Source organism: Coccidioides posadasii, chromosome 3 (genome assembly GCF_018416015.2).
Source record: "Coccidioides posadasii str. Silveira chromosome 3, complete sequence".
NCBI lineage: Eukaryota > Fungi > Ascomycota > Eurotiomycetes > Onygenales > Onygenaceae > Coccidioides > Coccidioides posadasii.
Window position 1 is genome coordinate 4,665,495 of NC_089409.1, and position 25,747 is coordinate 4,691,241.

Genomic DNA, 25,747 nt, shown 5'->3' on the forward strand with positions numbered 1-25,747 from the left:
CCGGGAGGCTAGGCGGCAGGCTAACCATTCTTCCTTCCGCCATTCGTCCAGACCGTCGCGGCGTCGCCTCGCCCCCCCGACCTGCGTCTGCAGTGCTGGATTCAACCCCCGCCATCGATCACACAGGTCACTATCGCAAAAGACTCTCCTCTTCCCTCTTCTCTACTCCTCCCCTCTTCTCCTCTCATCTTCCCTCAATGCTTTGTGCGCAGAGCCATTGATGGGTTGGTCTGTACAACAGGTCTCCTCTCGTCCCTTTTGTCCCCTCAGAATCCGTCGTTTTCTCCTTGTTCCCCTACTATTGCTTGTTCTTTGCCTCCGCGCAGGATGAACCATACGACTGTGAGCCCTGTTGATTCATCTTTGCCGGAATCATTCACAGACTCAGACTGAGGGATCCCTTGAATGTGATCCCTCCCCCTATATTTTGACAAACACGGGCTCACCGGAAAGACAGCATCAGACCACCGCGCCAGATCGCTATTTGGTCTCTCTCCATTGTTCAGTCTAGCTTGACAGTCCCGCAGAGAGAAGCTTCATATCTCATAGCTCGTAGACGGGAATACAGCGACCGATAAGTTTTTCAGATAAGAAGAATCCGTCCACGATTTTTCAAGGTTCCCCGGAGCAGTCGGGCAAAGTACCCAAGAAAGCTCAATTTAACGACGCACCGGGCACCACCAATCCTTGAGAGCCGAGAGAATCCGAATGCGAAGCCGTAAGTTCCTTTGTCTTGATTTATCAATTGTCGGGTTCGCTAGAGCCAGTGATTTTGAGCTCGCGTTATTTGTAAGACGGTGTTTGTAAGACCAGTCCTCCCCCGTTCTTTGGGTTGGACTAACACAACAGCGCCAAACATCCCGTCCCAAACTTCCCAACAACCCCCCCGGTCTGCAAGCTCCCAACGTCTTCATCTCTCTCTTCTCCATGCCTCTATTCCCCGCCTGATCTTTCGCTTCCCACTCTGCTCATTTCTTTTCTCTATTTTTCTCTCTATTCTTTCGTTTCTGCTTTTCCAGGTCTATGGCTTGGTTAAGGTCACTCGTTTTGCAGTTTTAACCATTCAATCCACCGTTGCCTCAATTGTGTGCGCCAGGCAGACAATGCTCACCCATTGACCGGAATATTAGATGTCCGCGGATATGACGTACAGAAATGGTGTCAATGAGCGGCTCGACGAGCTCGGTCTTGCCTCTCCTCGATCCTCTCTCTCGGAATCTCCCTTCTCCAACTTCCCATCGCCTCCGGCCGGCCAATCGAGTTTTAATCACGCGGCCAGTTCAGATATCCGTTCGACGATCCAACGCCGATTCACCACAGACTCCACCAAGTTTTCACCATGGATGAGCTTCGGTCCGCAGCCCCCTTTGTTACCGGAGTCGTTGGATATACTGTCATCTGTGGGTATTTCCCTTCTACTGGCTGAAAATTGCGTGATTGGATTTGAGTGATTGTGTTCCTCCTCTATTTGCGCTGAAGTGAGGTTATTTCACTCGAGCTCACATACGATTGTGTTCTATGTCTTCTTGCTTCCTTTTTTCGCCCTTTACGTATTTGTTTTACTGACCAGCTTTTCCTTACTGTCCTAGGCCACTCGACTCCATAAGTCACAGCTTGTGAGCTCCTCACTTTGTCTTTCCTTATTTCCTATCACTCAACCTTAATACTTCCCTTACCTTTATCCTTCATCCTCTTTCCTCCACTTCTCTTTTACATGCTTCCCATGCTTTCTCTGCACCTCGCACATCTAACTTGACAGTAGTTTGAGAGAAAACGACAGCACATTGAGTATATGAGAGAGCAGAAGAAGAGATTTGAAGCCGACTTGAAGCTCCTCAACCTCCAGCAAGAGAAGGAGGAACAAGAAATGGACCAAATCGCTCGAGATTTGGCACGTACCGACCTCGGGGGGGCAGCCAGCGAGCCAACCACTCCCCCTGAGTATCACGAGTCAGGATTTCCAACTGCCTTTTCTCGTCCCTCTCGATTCTCTATCTCCAACGGCCAATCCACCCCGAATCGATTTAGCAACCTGTTCTCTCCTCAGGTCACTTCTCCAACAGCAAGCAAGGCAAATTCGTCATTTGGTCTCAACGGCAGCGAACCTTTTACTTCAACCATGAATTCGCGACGTAATTCTGAGCATGATTTCCATTCTAATGGTTTTGCAGCTTATCGCCCCCGCCATATGTGAGTTTCTCCTCTCACAAGGTCCCCTGACTTGCCTTGATGCTTACCTCTTCATTTCCCCTTTAGGAGCAGATATTCATTATCGACAACTACATTTCCGTCTTCAATTCAATCTTCTGCATCCAGCACCAGTGGTTTTGGTCCCTCCTTGGGATTTGGTGCATTTTATACTGGCAAGCATTCTGTCGACGAGGATGATGATAAGCCAAAGGAAGAAGAACGCATGTCCACCCCTGACGTGAAAAGCTACTTGCGCATGACTGATCCAGATGATAAATTCCCCACTTTAACCAGGCATGACGACGATCCCACTATGGTATGCACTCCTAGAACAATCTTCTTGAGTACCCTCATTTCTAATAAATTCAATGTAGCTTTCAGCCAATTCTGCCGCATTGGATCTTGCGAACTCTCGCACTCCTGTCCCTGAGACATATCGTGCTAATCAGCGTCATCATTCATCCCACCAGAGCTTGCCACAAAATGCTTTTGGCTGGCTTCATAGTGATAGTTCAAATGATAAATCTCACATTCCTGTTACAACATCAGGATTGTCCAATGGAAACTATCACACTCGCCATATCAGTCGACCCTCACTGGATGGAGGGTTTTCAGGCTACGCTCCCTCTACCACAAGCAACACACCATCTAACAGTCGCCCGGCCTCTTTGCAGATGTCTTATTCGACAAGCGATGTTCCAACAATCAGGAATGGTGGCTTTCCAACAAATATTACCCCTCCCGGATCGAGCAGTGATCACCATGGAAGCGGAGTCATCACTCCACACTCTCATAACCCACTCCAGCTTAATGATACGCCCCCTACTCCTCAGTCGGAGCACAGCGAGCCTATTCACAATGTGCAATCTTTACAGTCTAATTTCCAAGTAACTGCTGCGCCCTTCTCAGGGCAGATCAAGACTCCTGTCACGATGTCTGCGAAAGTTAACGGCACCGTCACGCCCACAAAGAATAGCTATCCACATTCTAGTTACGGGTATGGAATGCAGCCCTGGGTTACCAGCCCAATGCAAAGCAATGGGAATCATGGATTTGTTCTTACTTCTCAACCCCCGTTTGCACAGCCTTTCCAGGCTTACTCTCGATTCCTTGAAAATCCAGCAAGAGTTGGTCAAGTCCGCCGAAATGGGGAGGCGGAGGCCGGCGCCTTCTCTCGATTCGCCAATGTTCCACTTGAACAGTACCGAGGTGAGCTGTATGGGCTGTGCAAGGACCAACATGGCTGTCGCTATTTGCAGCGAAAATTGGAAGAGCGCATTCCCGAGAATGTTCAAATGATCTTCTTGGAGACACATGTGCATGTTGTCGAACTGATGACTGGTTAGTCAACAATCATGATTGCGTTGATTTTTAGATCGTAGCTGATTTCAAATTTCTCAGACCCGTTTGGCAATTATCTTTGCCAGAAACTCCTCGAGTTCTCGAATGATGAACAGCGCACTGCTCTTATTAACAATGCAGCTCCTCAGCTGGTTTCCATTGCCTTGAATCAGCATGGGACGCGTGCACTCCAGAAAATGATTGAATTTATTTCCACCCCTGAGCAGGTAATGTTCATGCTAATCATCCTTGGTGTCTTGACAATTGCCTGACACAGCATTTTCCAGACTCAAACTGTAATAAAAGCTTTGCGCGACAAGGTGGTAGATCTAGTTCAAGATCTCAATGGTAATCATGTGATTCAAAAATGTCTCAATCGACTGTCTGCTGCCGACGCTCAGGTATTATCCCCCTATTCATGATTTATATTGTGGACTATTGCCGACTCGTTTGCCTAGTTCATTTATGATGCCGTTGGTGCAAGTTGTATTGCAGTTGGCACTCATCGTCATGGATGCTGTGTCCTCCAGCGTTGCATTGACCATGCTTCTGGAGATCAGCGCGCACAGTTGATTGCACAGATTACAGCCAGTTCCTACACTTTGGTACAAGATCCTTTTGGAAATTATGTTGTTCAATATATATGTAAGTTTACTTGTCTCCCTGGCTGTTTGTCAGTTACTAATTTTGGCAGTGGACCTCGCGGAACCTCGTTTTACAGAACCTCTCTGCCAAACGTTTATCGGAAAGGTATCAATGCTTTCAAAGCAGAAATTTAGCTCCAATGTCATTGAAAAATGCCTTCGAACTGCCGACTTTCAGAGTCGTCGCCTCCTTATTCAGGAGATGTTGCCGGTGAACGAGCTTGAAAGAATGCTACGAGATTCCTTTGCAAACTATGTCGTCCAAACCGCAATGGACTATGCAGATCCTGAGACGCGCGTGGCACTCATTGAGGCCGTTCGACCAATTCTTCCTTCTATCCGCCAAACTCCTCATGGACGTCGCATTGCCGGAAAAATCATGAGCATTGATTCTCAGAGCCGTACTAATGGCGCCGCCAATGGCCAGCTTACTCCTAACGGACGCGAAGAGAACGGACCTTATCCCCAGTCCAAGTCGTTTTCCAATCCGACCATTTCTCAATATGGACCACAATTCAATACCAGCATTTCTGACAGCATGAGCGCCGGCTCCTCTATGACCGTTATCACAGGCGACTCTTCAGTGTCGAATGGAGGATCCACCGCCCCAACATCTGAATCCAGTACCCCCATTTACTGCCCGATTCCGCAACAAGGGGCCAATGTCTTGAACGGAATTAACGGCGGCGCTCAGGGTTTTAGCCTTTATTAATGGCCCCTTTGCTGTCGACCCTGTCCTTTTATTGTCTCATTACAGATTGTACCACCAAATGAAACGACGAAATGACTGATGATGATTACGGCCGCAACCCGAGAAAAAAGAAAGAGAAGAATGATAAAGAAATTCCCTGTGCAAACACAATGATCATGACAAAAAAGACTTGCCATATAGCAGATTTGCAAATCTCGGCCCATGATCTCTTCTCTGAATCTTGATGACGCATTGTTTTGTTTCTCGTACAAGGGTATATCTATCCGCCCTGTTGTACAACTCGCCCATACGCATCAAGCCCTCTTTTTGGCCTTTGTACCCAGCAATGTCTTGAGAGCAACAGCTCAGCTGCTTTTCATATGGATACACTGCTGTCCCCTACGATGTTTTTGACGGTGCCGCTTCCACTTTAACATTGATATGCATACTTGTGCTCCATTCTTTTGCACAACATTACGGGCTGCTTGTCTACAACATCCAATTCATTCCTTTTGCAATACTGGCGCCATTTCACTTGCTTTGAATGCAGTTTGCCATCCTGTCGATATCACCATTTTGATTTTTCTGGATATACGCACGCACAATCCCGCGATCAGAACCCAGGAAATCCGACAAGATCAGCATGGTTTGGCGGACATCCCTTTTCTTGATATGCAATCCTAGGTTTTTTTCTTTACCTTCATTTCTTTGACTCTGCTGTACTTTTATCTTTGTTTCCAGGGCTTGATTAAATCCTACAACGACAATAAGTTTTCCTTGGATTTTATCGGAGATTCATGGTGGATGTCGCGTGTCGACTGTATCTCTCTGTCTCCCGAATTCGTCTTGACATCTCAATGCCTGCCATCTAAATGCTCCGTTTGACCTGCACACACTTTTACTTTCCTTTTACTCATTTTACTTTCGAGGCTTTGTATTCACGATTGCTTTCCCCGGATTATGATTCCCCCCCACTTTTGATGAATAACCCCCACCAGCCTTGTATCATGACCCTTTTATTGCCCTCTCATCTAGAATAGATGTACCCATATTCCCCAATTTTCCCCCAAATTCCCCCCCAGTTACAGTAAACTAAGTTGCAGAGCTTTAGCGCATCAGCGTAGCATAGCACGAGCAATAAGCATCAACTTTGTTGAACCTATTTCCCTGGAGGAATTACTCGATTCAAAAAGCTCGGGTCGAGCGTAAATGTTGTATTCCGTAGACTGGATGTATCGAATCCCTCGAATTAAGGAGAGCCGGCTGACCAGAGTGACATTTCGACAAAGTTTCTTTGGGGGAGGGGGTTTAGTAAAAAGATGGAAAAAAAAAAAAAGTACTCCCCGACAGGGAGTCGAACCCTGGTCTCCCGCGCTTGTTAATGTTTAACAATGACAAGCGGAAATCATAACCGTTAGACCATCGAGGACTAGATATTGTATTTTGAATAATACAAAATAATATAATAATATCAGATAATAAGATAATAATATATAAAAGAATGACAATGAGAATAAAATGCGCAAGCAGAACCCCAAACCGCTGTAGGAACGAAGTCACGACGCGACTTGATCCTCCTCTTGAGGCTCGCGCGACGGTTTTAACCGTAGACAATAAGTATGGGCTCGACGTTGCCGGAGGAGCTCATTGCATCGATCTCGCAACAATGGCACTGTAGAGACCTGCAAATCAGACAACTGATTACTTTGCTCTGCGTTCGTGTCATCCTGTCCTTTCTACGCCCCTATTGAAGCTTTTCAAACGCTCTCCTGCACTGATCAAACTAACTGATGAAGATGTCACAACACAGCCTACTTTACCTTCACCACCAGCCATTTTTATTCATGGACCACAGGGGTCTGGGAAGTCGAGCGTGGTGCGCACAATCCTTGAAGAATATGGGAGGCATGCCGGGTGCGGTTCTCAACCGAACGTTTCGTCCAAAGATACCATGAGAAAGAGAAAGCAGAAGGGCGTACAGGGCCCGCCAGGTGACCATTCGACAAAGGCACTCTTTCTCTCATCGACTATTAGAGTCGCGGAATGTATTACTGCACGGCATCTATTGGTGAAGATTGTGACTAGCGTGATCGCAGCGATACAAAATGCGACCTGGCCGGTATTTAGTGATGGCGCGGAGAAAGAGTGGCTGAAGATCATTGACACGGTCCGGTGTGAGCATGTTAGCACACTACCTGCTGTCTTGAGCGGCATTCTTGGGAAGACGAGGTGCGAGAAGTATGTGCTTCTGTTGGATGGGGTGGATGAGCTTCGAGAAGGCGGGCAAATGCTGCTGGCGGCATTAGCAAGAATGGGAGAGATGGTACTATCCATATCTAACTTTTATAAATTTGTTTATGCTTCTCAGTTGCATGGACTAACACGACATGGTTCAAACTTATAGGTCCCTTCGTTATGTGTCATATTTGCGTCGAGATTTACGCCCCGTCCTCTGTTCCTGCAAGTTGCAGGCGTGCCACATATCTATTTCCCGCCATATTCTCGAAATGAGATGCTTGCCATACTTTCAAGGTTGTTGCCTCCACCTGTGGCTGATCTCCCCGAAGAGATCGCAACGAAACTATACTCTCTCTTCCTAGCGACGCTGTACGACTCCTTGGTTGGCCCTGCTGCGGGTACAGTTCCTTTTTTTCGGTCTGCATCTGAAAAGCTCTGGCCGAAGTTCGTGTCTCCAATTGTTAATCAAGAAAATCCACCCGGCGGCGAGTGGGATTTCTCTAAATTACTTGTTAAAAACCGTGCTCTGTTTCAGCAGCAAGGCGAACATATTCTCGTCCATCATATCGTGTCCGAAACCCCTTCATCCACTACGAATGGTACGTCATCTCTCACGAAGACTACGATTCAACTGCCAGCATTTCCCTATCTACCAACTCTCGTCCTCACAGCGGCGTTTCTGGCCGCGTATATACCCCAGCGTCTCGATACAGTGTTTTTTTCAAAGTTCACAAGTTCAAAGAAGAAGCGGATTCGTCGTCGAGGCCGGTTCAACCTTGCATCTCAGTTGCAAGGCCAAGATCAAGATTTTGATGACCCAATTCAAACACCAACCAAAAGCAGTAAAAGATCAGGGGCGCAGTCCCGAGTCACTAAGTCTACGCCGGCATCGTCATTGTCGCTCCTCGGCTCTCGTAAAGGAATCACAAACTTTCTGACCCCACGGCCATTCTCTCTGGAACGCCTCCTCGCAATATATCACGCCATTGATCCGAATCCATCTCTCGTGGCATTACCCGTTGCAGACGCGATTTCTCCGGAGATAGCTACGCTGCAGCGACTGAGATTGCTTGTCCCGGCGTCTTCTGCAGCCGCTGCATCTGGTGGTGCAATTGATGGAGGAGAGAAATGGTGCTTGAACGTGAATATTACGGTTAGCTCGAGCGCGTCGGTCAATGAAGGATGGATTGTGGAAATGGCCAGGGGTATTGGGGTCGACATTGACGAATATTTGGCGATTGATTGATTGGCCATTATTTGCGAATATTATGCTTAGATGGATAACAAGCGAAGAATGCATGTCTTGAAATATCAATTGTCTGGCTTGGCTTGTTGATAAATCAGTGTGCTCCCGGTCCCACGGCCTTGTCTTCCACCACCCCCCACTTCCCTCTCCCAGAGTTAAGTGGTTTCTGAACAGCGGAGGGCACGAGGAACATCGCGCGATGAGTTTGGGTACTCCAGGCTGACTGCGAAACAAGTCGAAAGCCAGCACAAAAATAAGTACACTTGGCAGAGTGGAAAACTTAGGTGTGCCTGTGCTGAGCCTTGTTTTTGTTTTATTTTGAGTGACTCTGGAGCTTGTTCCTCAGCGCTATTTCTTTGTCTTGCATTCACTTCGGGTCGGCCATGCTGTTGACGCATTCACCTGAGTTCCATGGTTGTCCATACTCCATATGGACGTCATAAATATGGCATATAGCATGTTCTTCATGTTTGATACCACTTCACAGCGCTACTAAGATCATGAAGATAGGTATGCTGAGGATGGCTTGATGATGATCAGTATATATACAGTGCCTCTAGGACTAGGCTCCCTCAGTACTTCAAGCAGTATTACTTTCTTAAACTTTGCAGGTTTCTCATGCTACGAACCGCTGACTCCATACCGGCCATTTATTTGGAACCTCATAAACAAATATTTAAAAGACATCGTACTAACCATGAAGACCCTCATTACACCCTTGGCATTAGGCGCCATGCTGCTCTCTACCCTGGCAGGTCCGTACTAAGCCATCCATAGCTCTCTGAGAGAAACGCTGCTAATCTACTACGCCAGAAGATAACAGCCTCACCTCCAAGTTCACTGAATCGTGCTCCATCTCCAACGGCATCCGTCGGTGCTGCCCAGGAAGCATGAACATGCAAGTTACAAACGGTAAACTAAGCGGCCACTGCTGCGTTCCAGTGGGTGGCTCCAAACGGGACAATAACGACCGCGGCGAGGGGAATATCGGCTCGAATGTCCATATTACTGTAAAAGACAATGGTGGCAGGCCTTGTCCACGACGCCAGGTAGCCGTACCAGTGACAGCAGAGGACTACGATCAGCGTATTGTCGATTTGAAGGGCCAGAGGTGGAAACAATTTGAACAAGGCGGTGCCCATAACTCAATGGGTGCTTGTAAGGCGCGTCCAGTCTCATTTTCGGGTGTGATGGGGTTGTTGGTTGCTGCAGGAATGTGAGTGGAGGAGTTTTCCTTGCTCACAGGCTAGCTCCTTATGGTTTTCGGATATACAATTTTTTGGCACCTTGGGCCACTTATGAAACAATTATTTACCATGGATTTTTCTCACCCTCTCACCCCTGCTAGAGCTAGGCACATGTCTAGGCGACAAAGCCTGTAGAAAGTTATGTGCCTCTACCTATTTTATACAATAAGAATAATAGCTAGTTGTAAGGGCAGATATGGATATACCTTCCTAATACAAGGGTGGCCAATGTCGCATTGCCATCATCCTTCCACACCCACATATAGGTGCTCCGCACATCAACAGGAGGCATTTTGTAGTTAGCGGCTAAACACCCCGAACAGGAAGAACCTCCGACACCTTTGGCACAATCCACCAATCATGCCAGCGATCTTTGGAACCGGATTCTGGAATCTCGACAGACAGATTCAATCGTTTCGGCGAAGAACCCACAGGTTCGATCGTGTCAGCCTCTGATTTCGTCGATGATGGTGCTGGGCTCGCCAAAAGAGCTTTTTTGAACGACCCAATGGCAATACTTGTCGCAATACAAGCTCGTAAAGAATCTTTGACGTCTCTGGTCCAGTCCTCCTCGAGGCCAGAAGACTGTAAATTCTTTTTCTTATCTTGTGGTGCTTTCCCTGCCGTTGATTCGGACCCTAAGAACGGGCCCTCTGCTAAGTTCTGTTCTAAAACTTTCCTTGCTTCGGCACTTGCTGCCAGACCCATTTTCAAAACCTGCTCGTCATTCCTGCCAGACAGCGTAACTTCTCTTTCGAAGTATTCGAAAGGAAGTGGCTCTGGCAATGACACGGAGAAGAATGGCTTCATGCGTAGTTCGTAGCGCAGCTTCTCTGACGAGTAGCGTTTAGAAGAAGCTAGATATGTTGAAGGAAGGAGGTTGTGCCGTAGGATAAGGGTGTATAGCGCGTGCAGAGCGACCGCGAACGCGTCTATGGCGAGAAGCTCAGTTAAATATCCATGAATGACTTTGAACGTCCTCTCGAATGCCCGCTTTCGCTCAGCCATGTTGGCTTGTGTAGCGTTTCCGGCTTGGACTATTCCTCTCTGATACTCCGCTTCGACGCAGGAACGTATCCGCTCCAAATGACTAATGTGTGTGCCGCATATATGAGACAGATACCAGTACAGACCGGCAAACTCCTCCGGGGAATATATAGAAAGCTCGAATCCAAGTTGTAGAAGGAGCCGGACCTGTCTTAGTTTCTGATGATATACCCAGCTGCTGAGCGGGTAAGCGTGCGTGAGCTCGTCTCCATTAATTCTAACTGCAGGTTCGGAAGTCAAGTTGCGAAGATGAACGTCGATCTCCTCAGTCTTACGAACAATAAATATGTTAAAATTATCGTTTTACAAAGGGGCGATTCAAGTATCTGTTCTCTCACCTCAGCCTGAAGATGGTCCCAATCAATGATCGAATGACAAAGTGTGCGGCGTATTCGGCAACGATTGAGGCATGACGCCCGGTAAGTATCAATAAATGGCTATTATGCATTAGAAAGGTATAAACATATCGGCAAATGAAATTACCTGAGCGACTCGTTTAATGAAAATATCCATGTGTTTTGCAATCTGAAATCGGGGGTCGGAAGGTATTTCAACGTCCTCGTTCTCCTTGTCCAGTAGCGTACTCCATGGCAGGACAAGGTCGATTAAATCATTATAACAGAATTGTTTAATGGATTGAGTGCCGAGGACGCGCATTTCGTTAAGAAGAAATGTTTGCGTGAGAGAGCGAATATAAACTGAGGGTTGGGGTTTTCGAGATTGCAATGTCCAGACCGATTTCTTTAAACGAGACGTCAGATAACGCGATATTGTTCATCTGGGGAAGGTATAGGCCTACTTACCTGCAAGTCGTAGGGGCTACGAGAATCAAGAATCTCCTGTACGTCAATAGCATCCTGACATAAGCGTTTGAGAAAAGCCATTGCATCTGTTGGATCGATTCTGACCATGGGCCGTGGAGGGACCGTGCTAGCCAAACGCCGCTGGATCTTACGACTGAATGACTCCTCAACAGGTCTCCCAATTGCCATCGACTTTTCGATGATGCGTATCTGGTCAAGGCAAGCCTGAAAATTCTCCGTTGATCTGTATTGCATCGCAGAAGTATCCAGATCTAAGGCATTGAGAAACTCCCTCCGAAACACCAATCGACTGACAAGCGCCTCCATGACCGGCTTATACATATCCTGATTATGGTCGTTAAGCCAGGATATGGCGTCTTCAATAAGAGCATGGACTTTGGAGGATTCGACATTGGACAGGAGTTTCCGGTTATATAACTGTGTGACAAAATCTTCTTCCTATTTTGGGTGTCAACGGAGTTCAAGCCCAGGGAATACTATAAGATAGGTATACTAACCTCATAATAATATTCTGAGCTTACTCTTGCAATAACACGGTCACAGGCTTTGACCAACGCTAAACAGTAGGCCCTAAGAACAATAGAGACCAAGTCTGCACCATTACCTCCTCCTCCACCTTGGTCCCCTTCATTACTTTGAGGTTCATGCCCGCCCGCTTGAGAGCATCGATGGAATTGGGCATCTTCAAGACTCGATGGAACCGGCCAGAGAAGGAGATCCAAATATATCGATGTAAAAAGCGTTTGAGATAACGGATGGCCCATGTGCCATGCTACCTGTACCGTTCCGATCAGCTATGTCTCGCCCAAAATGACAGGAAAGACACGACTACACCATACCTCCAGGCATAAAAGTTGGTCCATAATGCCCACAACTTCTTCCGGAAGTAGTTCCCTCATAACGTCGTAATCATCGTCTAATGTATCGCCTGGCGCAAGGTATCCACTGTCCATCTTGGAGTCCATAATCTATAAAATCTCGGATTGCCCAGTCCACGTGTCAGTGATCATCTTCCAATGGCAGATATCCTGCACAAGAGACAAAAAAGCAGCAGATAACCAACGGATGAGAGAATATAGGTCGATTGCGCACCTCCAAAGCCCCGACGGACTCAAACAAGGTGAAGAATTCATCTTTAACGAGTTGGCCAGTTTCTAGTTCTGCAACAAGGTATTAGCTCCTGTACACCAAGGAAGCAGGCAGTATTTTAGAAGTATTCAGAACGCACTCGAAGTAGCTTTGGTGAACTCTTCCGTAATGTCTCGTGTCTGCATCTCTTCCGACGTGATGCGGGGAGGCCCTTTGCTCAGACGCATTATACCTGTAACTCAGTTGACCACCAACCCTCTAATTCATATTCAGTAAATTGAAGCTAGAAAAAAAGAAGTATCCAAAAACATTAGATACTTGGACAAATACTTTATTTGTGATTGTCACCTGCGATGTGTGCTGATGGAAGAGCAACCAAGTATAGTGGGCTAGATAGTTACAAACACTTGAAACGGCCTATTGCGGAGATACGCTATAATGCAAATTTACTCAACCAGCATAGACCAAAGTACTAGTCAACTACTCCAGAATATCGCTCTAATCCGGAAATATTTATTTAATTTGGGCTTAGGAGGTTTATAGAAATGTTTGATTTAACCGTCGATGAACCTGGGAAACAAATCGGTATCGTGTGTCTCGCCCATCAAAATGTACAAATAGCGCTTGCCCCGTCGCTTATCTGAAGTTCTCATCGCTCGCCCGGTAAGAAAATACATGGCGTTTCTCGGTTTTAAATCTATTTTTGCGCCGACGTAGCGTCTGCGGGAGCTTGCTCGCTCTTGGCCAGGTTTTGGAACTCGCCCTGTCTTCCGTTCTGTTCCACGCATCCAGTCAGCTAATTGATCGTCTCGGCCCGAAGGAAATCCTCCCTCTCTACCCCAAAGTGCAGGTTACTGACCTCCCACTTGGCGAACTTCATCTCTGAGGCTCCACGCTCTGCCTTAAGTCTCAATTCCGGCTTGAGCGAGCGTCGGACGGTTCTGGCGGCGATGGCCAGATACCGGTTGTAACTGTATCGACGCAGATCGGGTGAGCAATTGGAGAGCAACAACGGCAGCAAGGATCCAAACTTACGTCAAACCAGCGGTTTTCCACGCAAAAGTCATCTTGGTCTCGATTGTTCGGTTGTAGGAGAGCGAACTGGTCTTATCGTGCACGATTGCTCGCTCGTCTCTCGTTTGTGTCTTTCAAAGCCGATCGGCGTGCTTGCCAAGAAATTAATCACGTGAACACACCTTCTGACCGACGAGCGACTCTCTCTCCGAAGGAGCAGTTTTGGACCGGCGTGATATTTATTTTGCATCCTTTGACCATGTCTGATTGTTGATACGTCCCTACATCTATAGATTTTCTCAGAGCCCCTCTCGCTGGTTTCTAACCGGCTGGCCAAATGAAAAACTCGATGAGCCCAACGCGTTGCGGATCGCGCTTGTCGGTATCCTGGCTCACAGGAATGGTCAGAAATTCAGTTTGCCAGACGGCAGAAGGAGGAATCCTCTGTTGACTCGCTACTTGGGCCGGTCATCGCTGAGGAATGTGTAAAACTGCTACAGCACTTCCTTAAGATATCGTCTCAACCGCAATTCTACGCTCAGGCTTGGACCATCATCCTTTGCTACTTTGTCTGCGGTGGACGGTGGCCCGCAATGTAACCTCAATGGTAATGCTAGCACTATTGGGGAGCTTTACTACTTTGGTGCCGAAGCTACGGAGGATCTTAAACTGATCCTTGGTCCACAAAGGAACTAATGTTGCCTTGCGGGGTATCCTTTATCATTTCACGTCTCAGAATCAACATTGGAATGACCCCGTCATCAGTTGACCAAAAATTAAGCTGTGCTTATTCTGCCGTCCAATACTTCGAACACATAGCGTTCTTCGAAAGAATACGAAAGGGACATGCAGAAATGAAGTCAAGAAATCAAAACAACAATCGAGCTTCCCGAAGATCCTATGTTGACAAAGGAAGTTGGTCAAGCTTTCCTTGGGGTCAAGATCATAAGAAGATCTCGGCCACAATATGACCCGAGCTCGACGTTGAGCCAATTCAGGTCCTCGAGCATGGATTGCAAGGGTAAAAGAAGACCTCATCGCTGCATGTTGATGGATATACCAATGATAAAGACGTCGTTGGTATGACACCCTAATGATCCGATTCGCCACACCTAACCTTCCCAAAATAAAATTGGCTCTCCATGGATTGATTGACCGCTTGGCTCCGTCAAGGTCCCATAACTCAGTTGGTTAGAGTGTGGTGCTAATAACGCCAAAGTCGAGGGTTCGACCCCCTCTGGGACCATTTCAATTCTTTTTCGCTTTTCACAATATTTTTCTTTTTTAAAAAAAGATAGAATTCTCCACAAACACAACTCCCTTCCCAAGCTAAATTGGGATTTCTGCAGATCGATTGATATCTGGCGTCCGTCAAGGTCCCATAACTCAGTTGGTTAGAGTGTGGTGCTAATAACGCCAAAGTCGAGGGTTCGACCCCCTCTGGGACCACTATCGTTTAACTGTTTAACTGTTTTTTTTTTTTTATTTTTATTTTTTTCACCTCTCTAAGCGGAAGTTGAATTAGGATGATGGATAATATCGTGAGTGCTGTGAGGTAACTATATTCTTTGGAATTCTTCTATATATAAACATATAAATTTGGGCAATTACTACAAATAATGCTACTCCTGTAGCAGAGACTACATTCCGAAAGAATAGTATAATGTCTTAGAAGTAAGAGTAGTTTTACAATGATATCCTATATCTACAAGCTGGAATCAAGAGGCTTTGATGGCTAGACTTCTAGTTACTAGGTGTGGGTGCCAAAGTTCGGAGTCGTAGAGAGCCTTCATTCGAACCTACTGCGTACTTTCCTGACGGTCCTGACTCAGAATATGCATTAACTCTCAATTAGGACCCGATGAAGTTTAGGTGAACCCCGAGATGTTGATGCTTCCACAGGGGATCCAGCTATTAGATGGTCCAATGAAAGGTGTACATTAAGTATATAAGGGAAGACGACATCGTAGGGATGTAGACGCCATAGACCTAGAGGACAACCTCGAGAAGACGGTTCCAAGCTTAGTAGTCTCGTTAGGCGCAACAGACACCGAAGGACCTTCATACGACGAGACGACTTCAAATATCATTTCGACCATCGATTCTAATTTCATGATCGATATCCGTCTAGAGATGGTTCAGCTCTCGTAGTTTTCATATTCTGCTGGTTTATGACAATTCGGCAGTAGGAGAAAAGGAAAGAAGTCAAATAATAATGGGATCAACTAGCATGTAACTGCTAGACCCATCTTTAGTAATTGTCGTGTAACTGGAGCTCACCATTGACAGCCGTGGTAAAAAAAAAAAAAAAGAAAAAAAAAGAAAAAGGTTTTTTTAAGTGACATCCCGATTTACTTCGTACCGAACGGCGGCACATGGATGGGGTATGCATGCAGGAATCCGCCGACAACGCGGAATGGAGGAGTCCGAGAGTGAGGTAACAGATGATCCCGATTCCCAAGAGAATGAAGAATGACTGGAAGGTCTATAAATTCCCCGAGTGCTCGGTTCGCCCACCGAGGGAGCGGCCGAGATAAGACATAGGAAAGCTGCAAGGACTGCGTAAGGAGGTATATATTACGCCTTTTTGCCCCAAAGCTAGGGAGTGGAGGAGTTGCCTTGGTCACCCGGCCTCAAAGCTGGACATCGGGAGTCCGAGGTGAATAGTCCGCCCACATTCAAGCAAGGAATAAAGCCATTAACGGCAATAACCGTGAATGGTGAGTATGTGGTATACAATATTGTAATACGAGAGAAAATACAATGGGTGGCAATAGTAAAGACAAGAGCTTTCCAATATCCTTGATATTGGGCAATCGGAGCGATACCTCAATACTAGCAATGCATAGATGCAAGAGCATAGCTAATATAGCTCCAAGCATTCACGGGTTCCTTAGTGCATATACGTTGTTTTCCTATTCACTATATCACCCACTTTCTCCTCCACCCACCCTCTCCATCTTGCCATTTTTTTCCAACCTACACTATAGCCACCAAAAGCCATAGTAAGTGAATGTATTCCCCTTGCTCATAGATTCACCCCAGGGCCTGCTGTTCACCTTCTGTCCTTGCAAGGATAAGAATGCCTTGTTCCACCAGCCCCTTGCATAGTATCCACTGGATTCTCTTGGTGCGGGACGAGCAGTAAGAGTTTTTTTGTCCACATTCCTTATCATCTTGCTTCTTGAGCAGCTCAAGCTTTTCAGCAAGACACAAAGCTCATTACTGACTCAATCTCAGATAAGCAAGCAAGAAGTAACTCATAAACTTCCATCATCCCTACCTTCATCAAAGCCTGTTGAGACGTGTGAAACGCGTTCTTCCTTTTCAAGGAAAAGGTATTCTTTTCACTGCGAACCTTGCACCATATAGGCATAGGGGGTTGACTAAACTTCTTTTTTCGTCGAATCAGATCTCATCCTAATTGTTGATTTTGCATCTGCAATTTCTTGTCACCTCGAAATCCCTTTCCAACCAAGAAGCTATGGCAAAAAGTTCCAAGAAGAATGCCACCGAAAATGGCACATCCTCATCTGGATCACAAGCCAAACCACAAGTGAAGACTCCCAAGCAGCGACCAACAACCCGTACTATTGTTCGCTGGAATGGTATGAACTTCCCCTTTCTGAATCCTCTTGCGCAACGAACAAAGCTAACAAAATTCCTAGACGAACTTGATAAGCAACTGCTTCTCTCAATCCAGTATGCCTGTAATGCAGCTGGAATCAAAATTCCATGGGGGAATGTAGCCACGCTCATGGGCAACAACATTACCGAAGGAGCTATTGTTCAGCACCTCGCAAAATTGCGCGCACGCATGGAAGAAGAAGGTATCCGTGTCCCACCTCCTCTTCGTCGAGGAGGTTCGGGGGCCGCAAAGAAGAAAGGCTCTTCGAAAGCCACCAGCACCACAAAAGCAACTTCCACGGATGATGATGCGACTAAATCCCAGGAGCCAGAAATGAAAGTATATCCAAACACGGAGCGCCAGAAAAGCGATGTTACTTCCACCAGGAACAGGGTGGATTCCTCTCCCAGCTCTGTAGGGGAGATTGGTCAACCTCACCCAAGTGATGATTCCATTGCTGCTGGGGCAAGTTTTCTGGAGTTTGCAGGAATTGACAAAACTGCTGGCAGCGCCAATAATGTGGTAGGTGGAAGGAAAAGAAAGGCTCTGGATTCCAGCATAGTTACACTCCGCATTTCACCATGGCGTTTAGAAAAACTTCTCATGAAGGAGAGCAGAGTGATTGACAAGCACAGGGCTGGGCAACAGGAAGCTCAAGCCTCTTTAGGACAAGATGAAACTGTTGCCGACAGTGATGAAACTTATCAAGACATGCCTTGTACCCAGCAAATGCTTCTAATGGAAACAGATGCAATGGATACAGAGAGTTTCTTGCAGATTGGAGCCCAACATTTCGAAATCCCTACGGAATGTACATGCACCCAGGATTCCGTCGGAGTATCCACTCAGCCTCTTCAGACAAACGACGATTTGCTTCAGTTCTATAACCCAGGATATTATAACACGGCATTCTCAGACATGTATCTCCCCGGTCTGACTAACCGGCCGCTCTCGACGGTCCAGAATCCAGGATTGGGGTCCCCTCAGAATGATTCGTTTAGCTGGTTGATGGATTCGTCAGCCCCTAACAATAGACTCCTAGAAACGGAAGATAACTTTGACGTCGCAGAGTTCATTAGTCCCGAATACTTGACCCAATGAGTCATCATTGATTCCGGTAGCAAATGGAAAGGAAGATAAATTCAAATTCCAAAAAGAAGAAGCTGAAGAAAGGTATTGGGCGACGAGACAAACGCAATTCTTCGATGGCGAACCCCTTGGTTCTTGAAAAACCTACTTCATAAAGTATCAATTAGCCCTGTATCTCTTATGCGAGTCTTTCAAATTCTTTTCTGCTTTCACGTTATGAAGTGAGTTTACCTAGGACAGCATTTGCTATGAGCAGCCTTTGGAACATATCACCCTGTTATCATCTCTTTGCTTCTTACTACACCGCGTATCTATCAAAAGCATGGGTTGGTTAGACGGTCGCGGACAAAGAGAGTTGCGTACAGAGGGCATTGGTTAGCATGACGAAGATTGCATAGCAAAAGTGCAGCTCAGTTTCTCTTGCACGTCTCACTGCAGTTGACTGTAGTCTCGATCGTCTTTATGCCCAGGTTTAGAATTCAATTGCACAGAGTCTTCAAGCTGCTTGCCCGCAGGTTCATGTAAACTCGTAGCTCGCTGCGAAAGCTCCGATTGGAAAAGGGATCCAGAGCCAAAGTAAATTAAAACACCAAACATTAGATAGATTGTGTATTCCCAGCTGTGAATCAGCTTTCGCCCTTCATTCTCCTGTCCTCATCTTCATCCTGAGGCCGGTTGTCCCCAAATGTAGGCGAGGAGTGATGTGATGTTGGCCCACACGTGAAAGAAGAGTCACATGACACTGGAGCTTATTAAATATCATGTGACCACCCTATTTTGGAAGCTCCCAACCCTGGGAAAGGCGGATTACCTAAGCCTATCCGAGTTAGCGCGAAACCGCCAAGAACATGGAGAAGTTGCTCGAATCTCTCCCCAATTTTTTTTTTTTTTTTTCCCGCAGCCAATCCTCAAAACCTCTTCTTCCCTCCCTTCTCCACGCCAGTTCTTGTAATTGTATCCTATCCACGCTTCGTATTGTCTTATATTATCGGAGTTTAGGACAATTGGGGCTGATTCCGTCGTTTCCATAACTTAGTCGTTACTCATTCAAGATGCATAGAGCTCTCTCAGCTTCCTCAAGGGCTTCGGTCCTTTCTTCCGCTGCTTCCACGCGCGGACAGCTATCTCATTTCAGACCTGCCTTGTCCTCCGGGCTGAACCTCCAGCAGCAAAGATATGCTCACAAGGTCAGCTTTGCTCCTGCTTTTGTTTTTATCATTCGTCGGAAAAAGTCCTTACTGGTTTGACTCTAACCGATCATTGTTTATAGGAACTCAAATTCGGCGTTGAAGGACGTGCAGCCCTCCTCAAGGGTGTCGACACGCTGGCCAAAGCTGTTACCACCACATTGGGTCCCAAGGGAAGGAATGTTTTGATTGAGTCTTCATACGGCTCCCCAAAAATTACTAAAGGTATGCCGTCAATTTGCGCGATACTCTCACTTACCGCGGATAGCTAACTCCAAATATAGACGGTGTCACGGTTGCCAAAGCTATCTCATTGCAAGACAAATTCGAGAATCTCGGCGCCCGTCTTCTCCAAGACGTTGCTTCCAAGACAAACGAAATTGCTGGTGATGGAACGACAACGGCGACCGTGCTTGCACGTGCTATCTTTTCCGAGACCGTCAAGAATGTTGCTGCTGGCTGCAACCCAATGGACTTGAGAAGAGGCATTCAGGCCGCCGTTGACTCCGTCGTCGAATATCTTCAAGCAAATAAGAGAGAGATCACCACCAGCGAAGAGATTGCGCAGGTGGCTACGATCTCTGCTAACGGGGACACCCATATCGGAAAGTTGATCTCCAACGCAATGGAAAGAGTTGGAAAGGAAGGTGTGATTACGGTTAAGGACGGAAAGACCATTGAAGACGAGCTTGAGGTTACCGAGGGCATGCGATTTGACCGCGGCTATGTTTCCCCTTACTTTATCACCGATACCAAAACTCAGAAGGTTGAGTTTGAAAAGCCTCTTATTCTCCTCTCTGAGAAGAAGATCTCTGCCGTCCAGGATATTATCCCCGCCCTTGAGGCCTCTACCACCCTCCGCCGACCACTAGTTATCATTGCTGAGGATATTGAGGGCGAGGCTCTCGCAGTCTGCATTCTCAATAAACTGCGTGGCCAACTTCAAGTCGCTGCCGTCAAGGCTCCTGGCTTCGGTGATAACCGCAAGAGCATCCTTGGTGACATTGGTATCTTGACCAACTCTACCGTGTTCACAGATGAGCTTGATATGAAGCTTGACAAGGCTACCCCAGATATGCTCGGCTCCACGGGCTCCATCACCATCACCAAGGAGGACACTATTATCCTGAACGGTGAGGGCAGCAAGGATGCCATTGCTCAGAGGTGCGAGCAAATTAGAAGCATCATTGCTGATCCTGCCACCTCCGAATACGAGAAGGAGAAGCTTCAGGAGCGTCTAGCTAAACTCTCTGGTGGTGTTGCTGTCATCAAGGTCGGCGGTGCTTCTGAAGTTGAAGTTGGAGAGAAGAAGGACCGTGTTGTTGATGCCCTGAACGCTACCCGCGCTGCTGTTGAGGAGGGTATTCTCCCTGGCGGAGGTACCGCCTTGCTCAAGGCTTCCGCCAATGGTTTGAAAGACGTCAAGCCAGCCAACTTTGACCAGCAGCTGGGTGTCAGCATTGTTAAGAGTGCCATCCAGAGACCTGCTCGTACTATTGTTGAGAATGCTGGGTTGGAGGGTAGCGTCATTGTGGGCAAGCTTACAGATGAATTTGCGGGAGATTTCAATAGAGGCTTCGATAGCGCCAAGGGAGAGTACGTTGATATGATTGGGGCTGGAATTGTCGACCCATTGAAGGTTGTTCGCACCGCTCTTGTCGATGCCAGTGGTGTTGCATCCCTACTCGGTACCACCGAGGTCGCAATCGTTGAAGCTCCTGAGGAGAAGGCGCCCGCTGCTGCTGGTATGGGCGGCATGGGCGGCATGGGAGGAATGGGCGGTATGTACTAAGAGGCTCACAGATTTACGGTAAACGTGCATTTTTTTTTTTTTTGTTCGCATTGGATGTTTTAAAATACTAATTTAGCTCCTCCCTTCTTGCCTATGTGTTTATATCTCTATATCATTTTTCTGCGTCCGGTTCTTTTTCCTCAATTCCGAATCTATTCCCCGGAATTTCGTCGTGCCTTCAAGCGACCCGACCGCTCGGGGGTACCGCAATTTCCGGTGGAACGAACCACCCCACTCCATGACCAACCATTCACAAGTCCCACATCACTTCCGTGTCCCAAAATTCCCCTTTTCTCAGTTCTGGCATAGGCAAAATATTTGGGAAGGAAGGATGCCACTGCGAGAAAGGTCTGCGTTAAGTACCTTGTACCCTACTTCGTTGGAGTTTAGTGTGGGGATTTGTTTTATACATCTTTGAACGGCGTAGGAGGAGAAGGAAGTGGAAGAAGTAGTGGTCTCCGAAGGGCTCTCTGAATGAAATAAAGCAATGTACTGTAAATTATCAGCTCCGGGTTATGAAATATATTTCTCAATTTTCTAATCTACGACCCCTAGGAGAGCGCTGGACGTTAGGGCTGGGAGAAACCCATGCCCACGCGATCAAGTCTCACACTGACAAATAGCGAGAAAAGATGCCAGGAGCTTGAATCTTGGAGATACGAAGCATTTGGCCCAAAATAGCTGGCTTGGTAGCCTTCTAGGTGCTTTCCCTTTGAAGCTGGTATCGCAATGAGGGAAGCAAATTGGCCGCGCAATGTCACCCAAGTATCATAAGTGATGACCTCACTTGGATTCCAAGGCTTGTCAAAATGTTGGGTGCCTGGATTAAAGTGGTGCCTGGTTGAATACTCACAGGCCGCGGACAGTCAGCAATGAATGTCTGGCGTGCATCTGGAGGACATTCCATTCATACGTCGTCCCGGCGACCGAAGTTCTCTTTTCCCAGTGAGAGAAATTCCCGAGTGCGTAACGTCCAGTTGCCCCCCACCAAACCTTACGACTCAGCCCCGCTATTTTTTATTGGGTTGCCTCATGAACTACTCCGTACTTCAACTTGTTTAGACCAATATCTTCCATCAACACAACAGATCCTCTTCGCACATCATCACCTCTCCTGCAGTTTTCTTCGTTTGATCAGGTAAGTCGATCTGTCGCTGGTACTCTCCTCTCGGTGTCTTGAGTGCTCGGTACCCCGCTGAAGAGCTTGGCCACCCGCAAGATTATCAGCCCCTGTCCTCCCAAGTCCTGAACCGCACCCGATATTATCCAGTGGACTCCGTGCTGACCTCGGGTTCATCGACTCAGCAGCTTCCTCAGTATTGTTTCATTAGAAATTCGATTAAGAATTATCACACATCATGTCGGTAAGTATATACAATCGTGTTCCTTTGGGTCAAGTGTCAAGCGCTCGTCGACTAATGCATCCTCCTATAGGTCGATTCGGGGTAGGTTTACAAGTTCTACATATTCTTACGGTTGCCGCCGGCTGAATAAGTCGAAAAAAGGAATGATTACTTGCTGCATTGCGCTGACCATGACTGCATGAGTCCTACAGTGTCTCCATAAACCCAGATTGCATCAGTGCTTTCAACGAACTGCGGCTCGGTCGAGGAAAGACAAAGTTCATCATCTTTAAGATCGCTGATAACCGACGAGAAATTGTTGTGGAGGAGGCCTCAAAGGAGCCAGACTACGAGATTTTCCGTGAGAAGCTCGAGGGCGCGAAAGATTCGAAAGGAAACCCGGCTCCAAGATACGCTGTTTACGATGTAGAATTTGAGCTTGAAGGGGGAGAGGGCAAGCGGTATGTTCGCTCCCGGTTTGATATTGAGACGCTACCTATTAATCTCACTGGCTCTTTTCTCTAGAAGCAAAATTGTCTTCATCTCATGGGTGCCGAGTGAAACGCCAACGTTCGTAAGTATATCCTACTATAATATACTTGGTGGACGCCTTGCTGATATAGAATCAAGTGGTCAATGCTTTACGCGACTAGCCGACAAACTTTGAAAAACGCCCTTAACCCGCACACAAGCATCCACGCAGACGACAAGGCCGAGCTTGAATGGAAGAACGTGCTCACCGAGGCGAGCGGCGGCATGGCTACCAAATAGGCAAGCCCGGTGTCGAAAGGTAGATACTACTGTTAGGAAAAGGCTTGCTGTTCGTATCGGCTGGACAAGGCTTTAAGCATTGCGTGAATTGGTTGATGGTGCTGGGATTGATTGGGCTCTTCAGCGGCGTTGTCATTGCCAGCGGCTGTGATTTGAATCAACTGAATCACATTTCAAACATACCGCAGATATTAGTTCCAAGTTGAAGACTTACAAATAGCTCAGAACTTCTCAATATTCGTCGGAATGTGGAATGTTATTAATTAATATTTTGGTCTCTCTGCTGATCGATTACTCCAATAATGAATCGTTGCGTTTTTCATGGCGCTACTGAAATCAAGGTTGGCCTCCCGTAGAATTCCGCAACAGGGCATCCCATTACGACGTCGCAACCCACTAGGGTTCTAGGCACAAACCAAGCTTTACCGTGAAGGAATCTTAGCATACATTTCAGAACAAACATCACTAGCATTACTCGGGCTCTCTGGTAAATCACATTCCTGGTCAGCAATTCCATTAGGTATGGATATATGCCCATACGGAGTACGGAGTACGGAGTACGTATTGTTGCAGGCCTGGCAATGTTGGCGGCGTTCCGGAACAAAGCCAACTGGCCAATCATTGGGCCAGTATTAGCTGGTGGGCTTAGTCATCTCGGAAGCCTTCCACAGAAAGACTGCATCAAGACAAGAGAACTCACACCACCAAACTTCCAATTGACTTCTAATGCGGTGACCGTCCTTTGATCCCAGGAGCACAACACCTGTAAATAACTTCATTTGCGCCAATTCCCCCTTTCTCCTCTCCGTGTCTGCCAGTCCTCCGTCGACATGTATTTTAGAGCCGCCTCCAGGTCCATTGCGGCCTCTGCTCGTGGCGCTGGATCCGTACGATCCTCTCCTTCCTGCCTTTACGCCCGCGTTTCTCAGACCGCCCAAGCCGCCGGCATAACGCAGCAACAGACCCGCGCTGCCTCGTCTTCTGAGCACGCCATTGCCAACCCTACCCTTGCTGGAATCGAGAAGCGATGGGAAGCCATGCCTCCACAGGAACAGGCAGAGTTGTGGATGCAATTGAGAGATCGGATGAAGGTGGACTGGCATGAGATGACTCTGCAAGAGAAGAAGGCCGGTATGTGGCTTCTACATCACCCGGCTCTTTATCAAATTGGCCGGGATTTCTTTTACCGTCCCTAGTAACAGCACATTTGAGACCTACTGCGGTGTCCACCCGTCGTGCCCAATCGCCGTCGTTGGCATGAGGCATTGGTTTTGGCTTTGGCATAGCTGATATTTGAAATAGCGTACTGGATCGCTTTCGGACCCCATGGTCCGCGTGCCGAAACCCCCAAGGGCGAGGGAATGAAGGTCTTCATTCAAGTCGCCAAGTACATGCTTATTTCATTTGGTGTCTTCTATGCCATTCGCATGGCTGCTGGCCCTGCTCCCAAGACCATGAGCAAGGAGTGGCAGGAAGCTACTAACGAATATGCCCTGGTACGTAATATTCTTTGCTTGTTTTTGTTGATTAGGCTACTAATGCCTGATGCACCCAACAGAAAGAGAAATTGGAACCTATCACCGGCATTAGCAGTGCAGGATACCAGGGCAAGGGCTTTATTCAGAGTCCACCAGCCCCCAAGCAATAGAGAACTCAACCTTGCATGTGAAGGGCATGCCTCCACGATCGCTCGAAGACAGGGATGGGAAGAGACGTGGAGGATGCATGTCAAAGATTTGCGCGATGGGACACATCATTGCATGCAATTTCTCAGTGCGTGTATTTACTGCTATTATGCAACCTCCAAGACCTTTTCTTTGTCCAGTTCAGGAACCATGTATTAATCAATGGGAAACATTGTGTACTTTTAAGAAATCTCCACATCCAGCGGCTGACCTCCCAGACCAACCTTTAGAGGTCGCCCTGTATTCTGCAACACTGGACCCTGTTGTTTCCCTGGTTCCGAGTCTTCCCTCTTTGCGATTCTCATTTCCCTTACCTACCAAAGCCTTGGGTTCCTTTTCTCTCATTTCTTTGGTTTTAACCTGTACATGTATAAAATAGGATAAAATCGCATTTGAATTTGAGTTTAAACTTAAGGAGCCACGATAGCCTATCGGTCTATGTGGAAAAGTAATACGTTAACTTTGGTGCAGACTGCCAGAGCAGTGAGCAATGGTCAAAGTATGTGTGCAAAAAGTAGCTCAAAAGGTGGCAAATAATATGCAGAAATACATGATCCCGAGGTTATGAAGCAAACGGGATGGTTGCGGATATATAGTTTGGGGATAAATAGTCGTGAAAAATGGACTTTTCTACGTATCAATGTTTCCAGGATGATGGCCAACGATGACGTCCAGGTCCAG

The 25,747-nt window shown here is 47.1% G+C and overlaps 10 protein-coding genes and 3 non-coding genes across 14 annotated transcripts; 9 read left to right on the forward strand and 4 right to left on the reverse strand.

Annotated features, from left to right (window-relative positions):
- The first annotated feature begins 902 nt into the window (after positions 1-902).
- Positions 903-6,012, forward strand: D8B26_006450 (uncharacterized protein). Its single transcript, XM_066125186.1, has 9 exons — positions 903-1,400; positions 1,590-1,616; positions 1,763-2,190; positions 2,257-2,506; positions 2,565-3,531; positions 3,592-3,758; positions 3,819-3,932; positions 3,990-4,176; positions 4,226-6,012. The coding sequence occupies exons 1-9, from the start codon at positions 1,131-1,133 to the stop codon at positions 4,885-4,887; spliced, it is 3,072 nt and encodes a 1,023-aa protein (XP_065981267.1). The 5' UTR covers positions 903-1,130; the 3' UTR covers positions 4,888-6,012.
- A 193-nt stretch (positions 6,013-6,205) lies between these two features.
- Positions 6,206-6,295, reverse strand: D8B26_006451. Its single transcript has one exon. It is a non-coding gene; the product is annotated as a tRNA-Asp (tRNA).
- Positions 6,296-6,453: 158 nt separating this feature from the next.
- Positions 6,454-8,404, forward strand: D8B26_006452 (uncharacterized protein). Its single transcript, XM_003069576.2, has 3 exons — positions 6,454-6,581; positions 6,677-7,189; positions 7,271-8,404. Exons 1-3 carry the CDS (start codon positions 6,486-6,488, stop codon positions 8,348-8,350), a joined length of 1,689 nt encoding a protein of 562 aa, XP_003069622.1. The 5' UTR covers positions 6,454-6,485; the 3' UTR covers positions 8,351-8,404.
- Positions 8,405-9,047: 643 nt separating this feature from the next.
- Positions 9,048-9,570, forward strand: D8B26_006453 (uncharacterized protein; the record flags this gene model as incomplete). Its single annotated transcript, XM_066125187.1, has 2 exons — positions 9,048-9,105; positions 9,164-9,570. The coding sequence occupies 2 exons, from the start codon at positions 9,048-9,050 to the stop codon at positions 9,568-9,570; spliced, it is 465 nt and encodes a 154-aa protein (XP_065981268.1).
- A 203-nt stretch (positions 9,571-9,773) lies between these two features.
- Positions 9,774-11,387, reverse strand: D8B26_006454 (uncharacterized protein). Its single transcript, XM_066125188.1, has 2 exons — positions 10,983-11,387; positions 9,774-10,914 (listed from the first exon to the last, which is right to left on the reverse strand). The coding sequence occupies exon 2, from the start codon at positions 10,603-10,605 to the stop codon at positions 9,904-9,906; it is 702 nt and encodes a 233-aa protein (XP_065981269.1). The 5' UTR covers positions 10,606-10,914; positions 10,983-11,387; the 3' UTR covers positions 9,774-9,903.
- On the reverse strand, positions 11,092-12,784 carry D8B26_006455 (uncharacterized protein; the record flags this gene model as incomplete). The annotated part of the gene is made up of 6 exons (XM_003069575.2): positions 11,092-11,385; positions 11,448-11,906; positions 11,966-12,244; positions 12,308-12,436; positions 12,561-12,628; positions 12,697-12,784. The coding sequence occupies 6 exons, from the start codon at positions 12,782-12,784 to the stop codon at positions 11,092-11,094; spliced, it is 1,317 nt and encodes a 438-aa protein (XP_003069621.2).
- Positions 12,785-12,911: 127 nt separating this feature from the next.
- Positions 12,912-14,264, reverse strand: D8B26_006456 (uncharacterized protein). The gene is made up of 3 exons (XM_003069574.2): positions 13,593-14,264; positions 13,417-13,528; positions 12,912-13,332 (listed from the first exon to the last, which is right to left on the reverse strand). The coding sequence occupies exons 1-3, from the start codon at positions 13,622-13,624 to the stop codon at positions 13,255-13,257; spliced, it is 222 nt and encodes a 73-aa protein (XP_003069620.1). The 5' UTR covers positions 13,625-14,264; the 3' UTR covers positions 12,912-13,254.
- A 479-nt stretch (positions 14,265-14,743) lies between these two features.
- On the forward strand, positions 14,744-14,817 carry D8B26_006457. Its single transcript has one exon. It is a non-coding gene; the product is annotated as a tRNA-Ile (tRNA).
- Positions 14,818-14,946: 129 nt separating this feature from the next.
- On the forward strand, positions 14,947-15,020 carry D8B26_006458. Its single transcript has one exon. It is a non-coding gene; the product is annotated as a tRNA-Ile (tRNA).
- A 2,035-nt stretch (positions 15,021-17,055) lies between these two features.
- Positions 17,056-18,300, forward strand: D8B26_006459 (uncharacterized protein; the record flags this gene model as incomplete). The annotated part of the gene is made up of 2 exons (XM_003069573.1): positions 17,056-17,179; positions 17,240-18,300. 2 exons carry the CDS (start codon positions 17,056-17,058, stop codon positions 18,298-18,300), a joined length of 1,185 nt encoding a protein of 394 aa, XP_003069619.1.
- An 882-nt stretch (positions 18,301-19,182) lies between these two features.
- HSP60 (chaperonin) lies at positions 19,183-21,781 on the forward strand. Its single transcript, XM_003069572.2, has 3 exons — positions 19,183-19,475; positions 19,559-19,700; positions 19,760-21,781. Exons 1-3 carry the CDS (start codon positions 19,341-19,343, stop codon positions 21,265-21,267), a joined length of 1,785 nt encoding a protein of 594 aa, XP_003069618.1. The 5' UTR covers positions 19,183-19,340; the 3' UTR covers positions 21,268-21,781.
- Positions 21,782-22,145: 364 nt separating this feature from the next.
- On the forward strand, positions 22,146-23,694 carry D8B26_006461 (uncharacterized protein). 2 transcript variants are annotated; one of them, XM_066125190.1, is made up of 6 exons: positions 22,146-22,405; positions 22,487-22,631; positions 22,702-22,712; positions 22,823-23,071; positions 23,136-23,184; positions 23,241-23,694. In XM_066125190.1, exons 2-6 carry the CDS (start codon positions 22,626-22,628, stop codon positions 23,379-23,381), a joined length of 456 nt encoding a protein of 151 aa, XP_065981271.1. In that variant the 5' UTR covers positions 22,146-22,405; positions 22,487-22,625; the 3' UTR covers positions 23,382-23,694. The 2 variants fall into 2 exon arrangements, with proteins under 2 accessions (XP_065981271.1, XP_065981270.1); XM_066125189.1 differs by having other exon boundaries at positions 22,576-22,631.
- A 351-nt stretch (positions 23,695-24,045) lies between these two features.
- Positions 24,046-25,457, forward strand: COX5A (Cytochrome c oxidase subunit 5A). Its single transcript, XM_003069570.2, has 3 exons — positions 24,046-24,512; positions 24,684-24,877; positions 24,940-25,457. The coding sequence occupies exons 1-3, from the start codon at positions 24,212-24,214 to the stop codon at positions 25,027-25,029; spliced, it is 585 nt and encodes a 194-aa protein (XP_003069616.1). The 5' UTR covers positions 24,046-24,211; the 3' UTR covers positions 25,030-25,457.
- The last annotated feature ends 290 nt before the right edge of the window (positions 25,458-25,747 follow it).

What these genes read in the sequence shown, in the direction of transcription:
- D8B26_006450 (XM_066125186.1), top strand. Translation starts at nt 1,131, where the DNA reads ATGTCCGCGGATATGACGTACAGAAATGGTGTCAATGAGCGGCTCGAC. An exon ending in GACTCCATAAGTCACAGCTT is followed by an intron (nt 1,617 to 1,762) that starts GTGAGCTCCTCA and finishes ACTTGACAGTAG; the next exon opens with TTTGAGAGAAAACGACAGCA. An exon ending in TGTTGTCGAACTGATGACTG is followed by an intron (nt 3,532 to 3,591) that starts GTTAGTCAACAA and finishes CAAATTTCTCAG; the next exon opens with ACCCGTTTGGCAATTATCTT.
- D8B26_006452 (XM_003069576.2), top strand. Translation starts at nt 6,486, where the DNA reads ATGGGCTCGACGTTGCCGGAGGAGCTCATTGCATCGATCTCGCAACAA. An exon ending in AACTGATTACTTTGCTCTGC is followed by an intron (nt 6,582 to 6,676) that starts GTTCGTGTCATC and finishes GTCACAACACAG; the next exon opens with CCTACTTTACCTTCACCACC. An exon ending in TAGCAAGAATGGGAGAGATG is followed by an intron (nt 7,190 to 7,270) that starts GTACTATCCATA and finishes TCAAACTTATAG; the next exon opens with GTCCCTTCGTTATGTGTCAT.
- D8B26_006454 (XM_066125188.1), bottom strand. Translation starts at nt 10,605, where the DNA reads ATGGCTGAGCGAAAGCGGGCATTCGAGAGGACGTTCAAAGTCATTCAT.
- D8B26_006456 (XM_003069574.2), bottom strand. Translation starts at nt 13,624, where the DNA reads ATGACTTTTGCGTGGAAAACCGCTGGTTTGAC. An exon ending in TGGAAAACCGCTGGTTTGAC is followed by an intron (nt 13,529 to 13,592) that starts GTAAGTTTGGAT and finishes GCGTCGATACAG; the next exon opens with TTACAACCGGTATCTGGCCA. An exon ending in TGAAGTTCGCCAAGTGGGAG is followed by an intron (nt 13,333 to 13,416) that starts GTCAGTAACCTG and finishes TGCGTGGAACAG; the next exon opens with AACGGAAGACAGGGCGAGTT.
- HSP60 (XM_003069572.2), top strand. Translation starts at nt 19,341, where the DNA reads ATGCATAGAGCTCTCTCAGCTTCCTCAAGGGCTTCGGTCCTTTCTTCC. An exon ending in AGCAAAGATATGCTCACAAG is followed by an intron (nt 19,476 to 19,558) that starts GTCAGCTTTGCT and finishes CATTGTTTATAG; the next exon opens with GAACTCAAATTCGGCGTTGA. An exon ending in CTCCCCAAAAATTACTAAAG is followed by an intron (nt 19,701 to 19,759) that starts GTATGCCGTCAA and finishes CTCCAAATATAG; the next exon opens with ACGGTGTCACGGTTGCCAAA.
- D8B26_006461 (XM_066125190.1), top strand. An exon ending in GAAGGGGGAGAGGGCAAGCG is followed by an intron (nt 23,072 to 23,135) that starts GTATGTTCGCTC and finishes TCTTTTCTCTAG; the next exon opens with AAGCAAAATTGTCTTCATCT. An exon ending in CGAGTGAAACGCCAACGTTC is followed by an intron (nt 23,185 to 23,240) that starts GTAAGTATATCC and finishes TATAGAATCAAG; the next exon opens with TGGTCAATGCTTTACGCGAC.
- COX5A (XM_003069570.2), top strand. Translation starts at nt 24,212, where the DNA reads ATGTATTTTAGAGCCGCCTCCAGGTCCATTGCGGCCTCTGCTCGTGGC. An exon ending in TCTGCAAGAGAAGAAGGCCG is followed by an intron (nt 24,513 to 24,683) that starts GTATGTGGCTTC and finishes TATTTGAAATAG; the next exon opens with CGTACTGGATCGCTTTCGGA. An exon ending in CTACTAACGAATATGCCCTG is followed by an intron (nt 24,878 to 24,939) that starts GTACGTAATATT and finishes TGCACCCAACAG; the next exon opens with AAAGAGAAATTGGAACCTAT.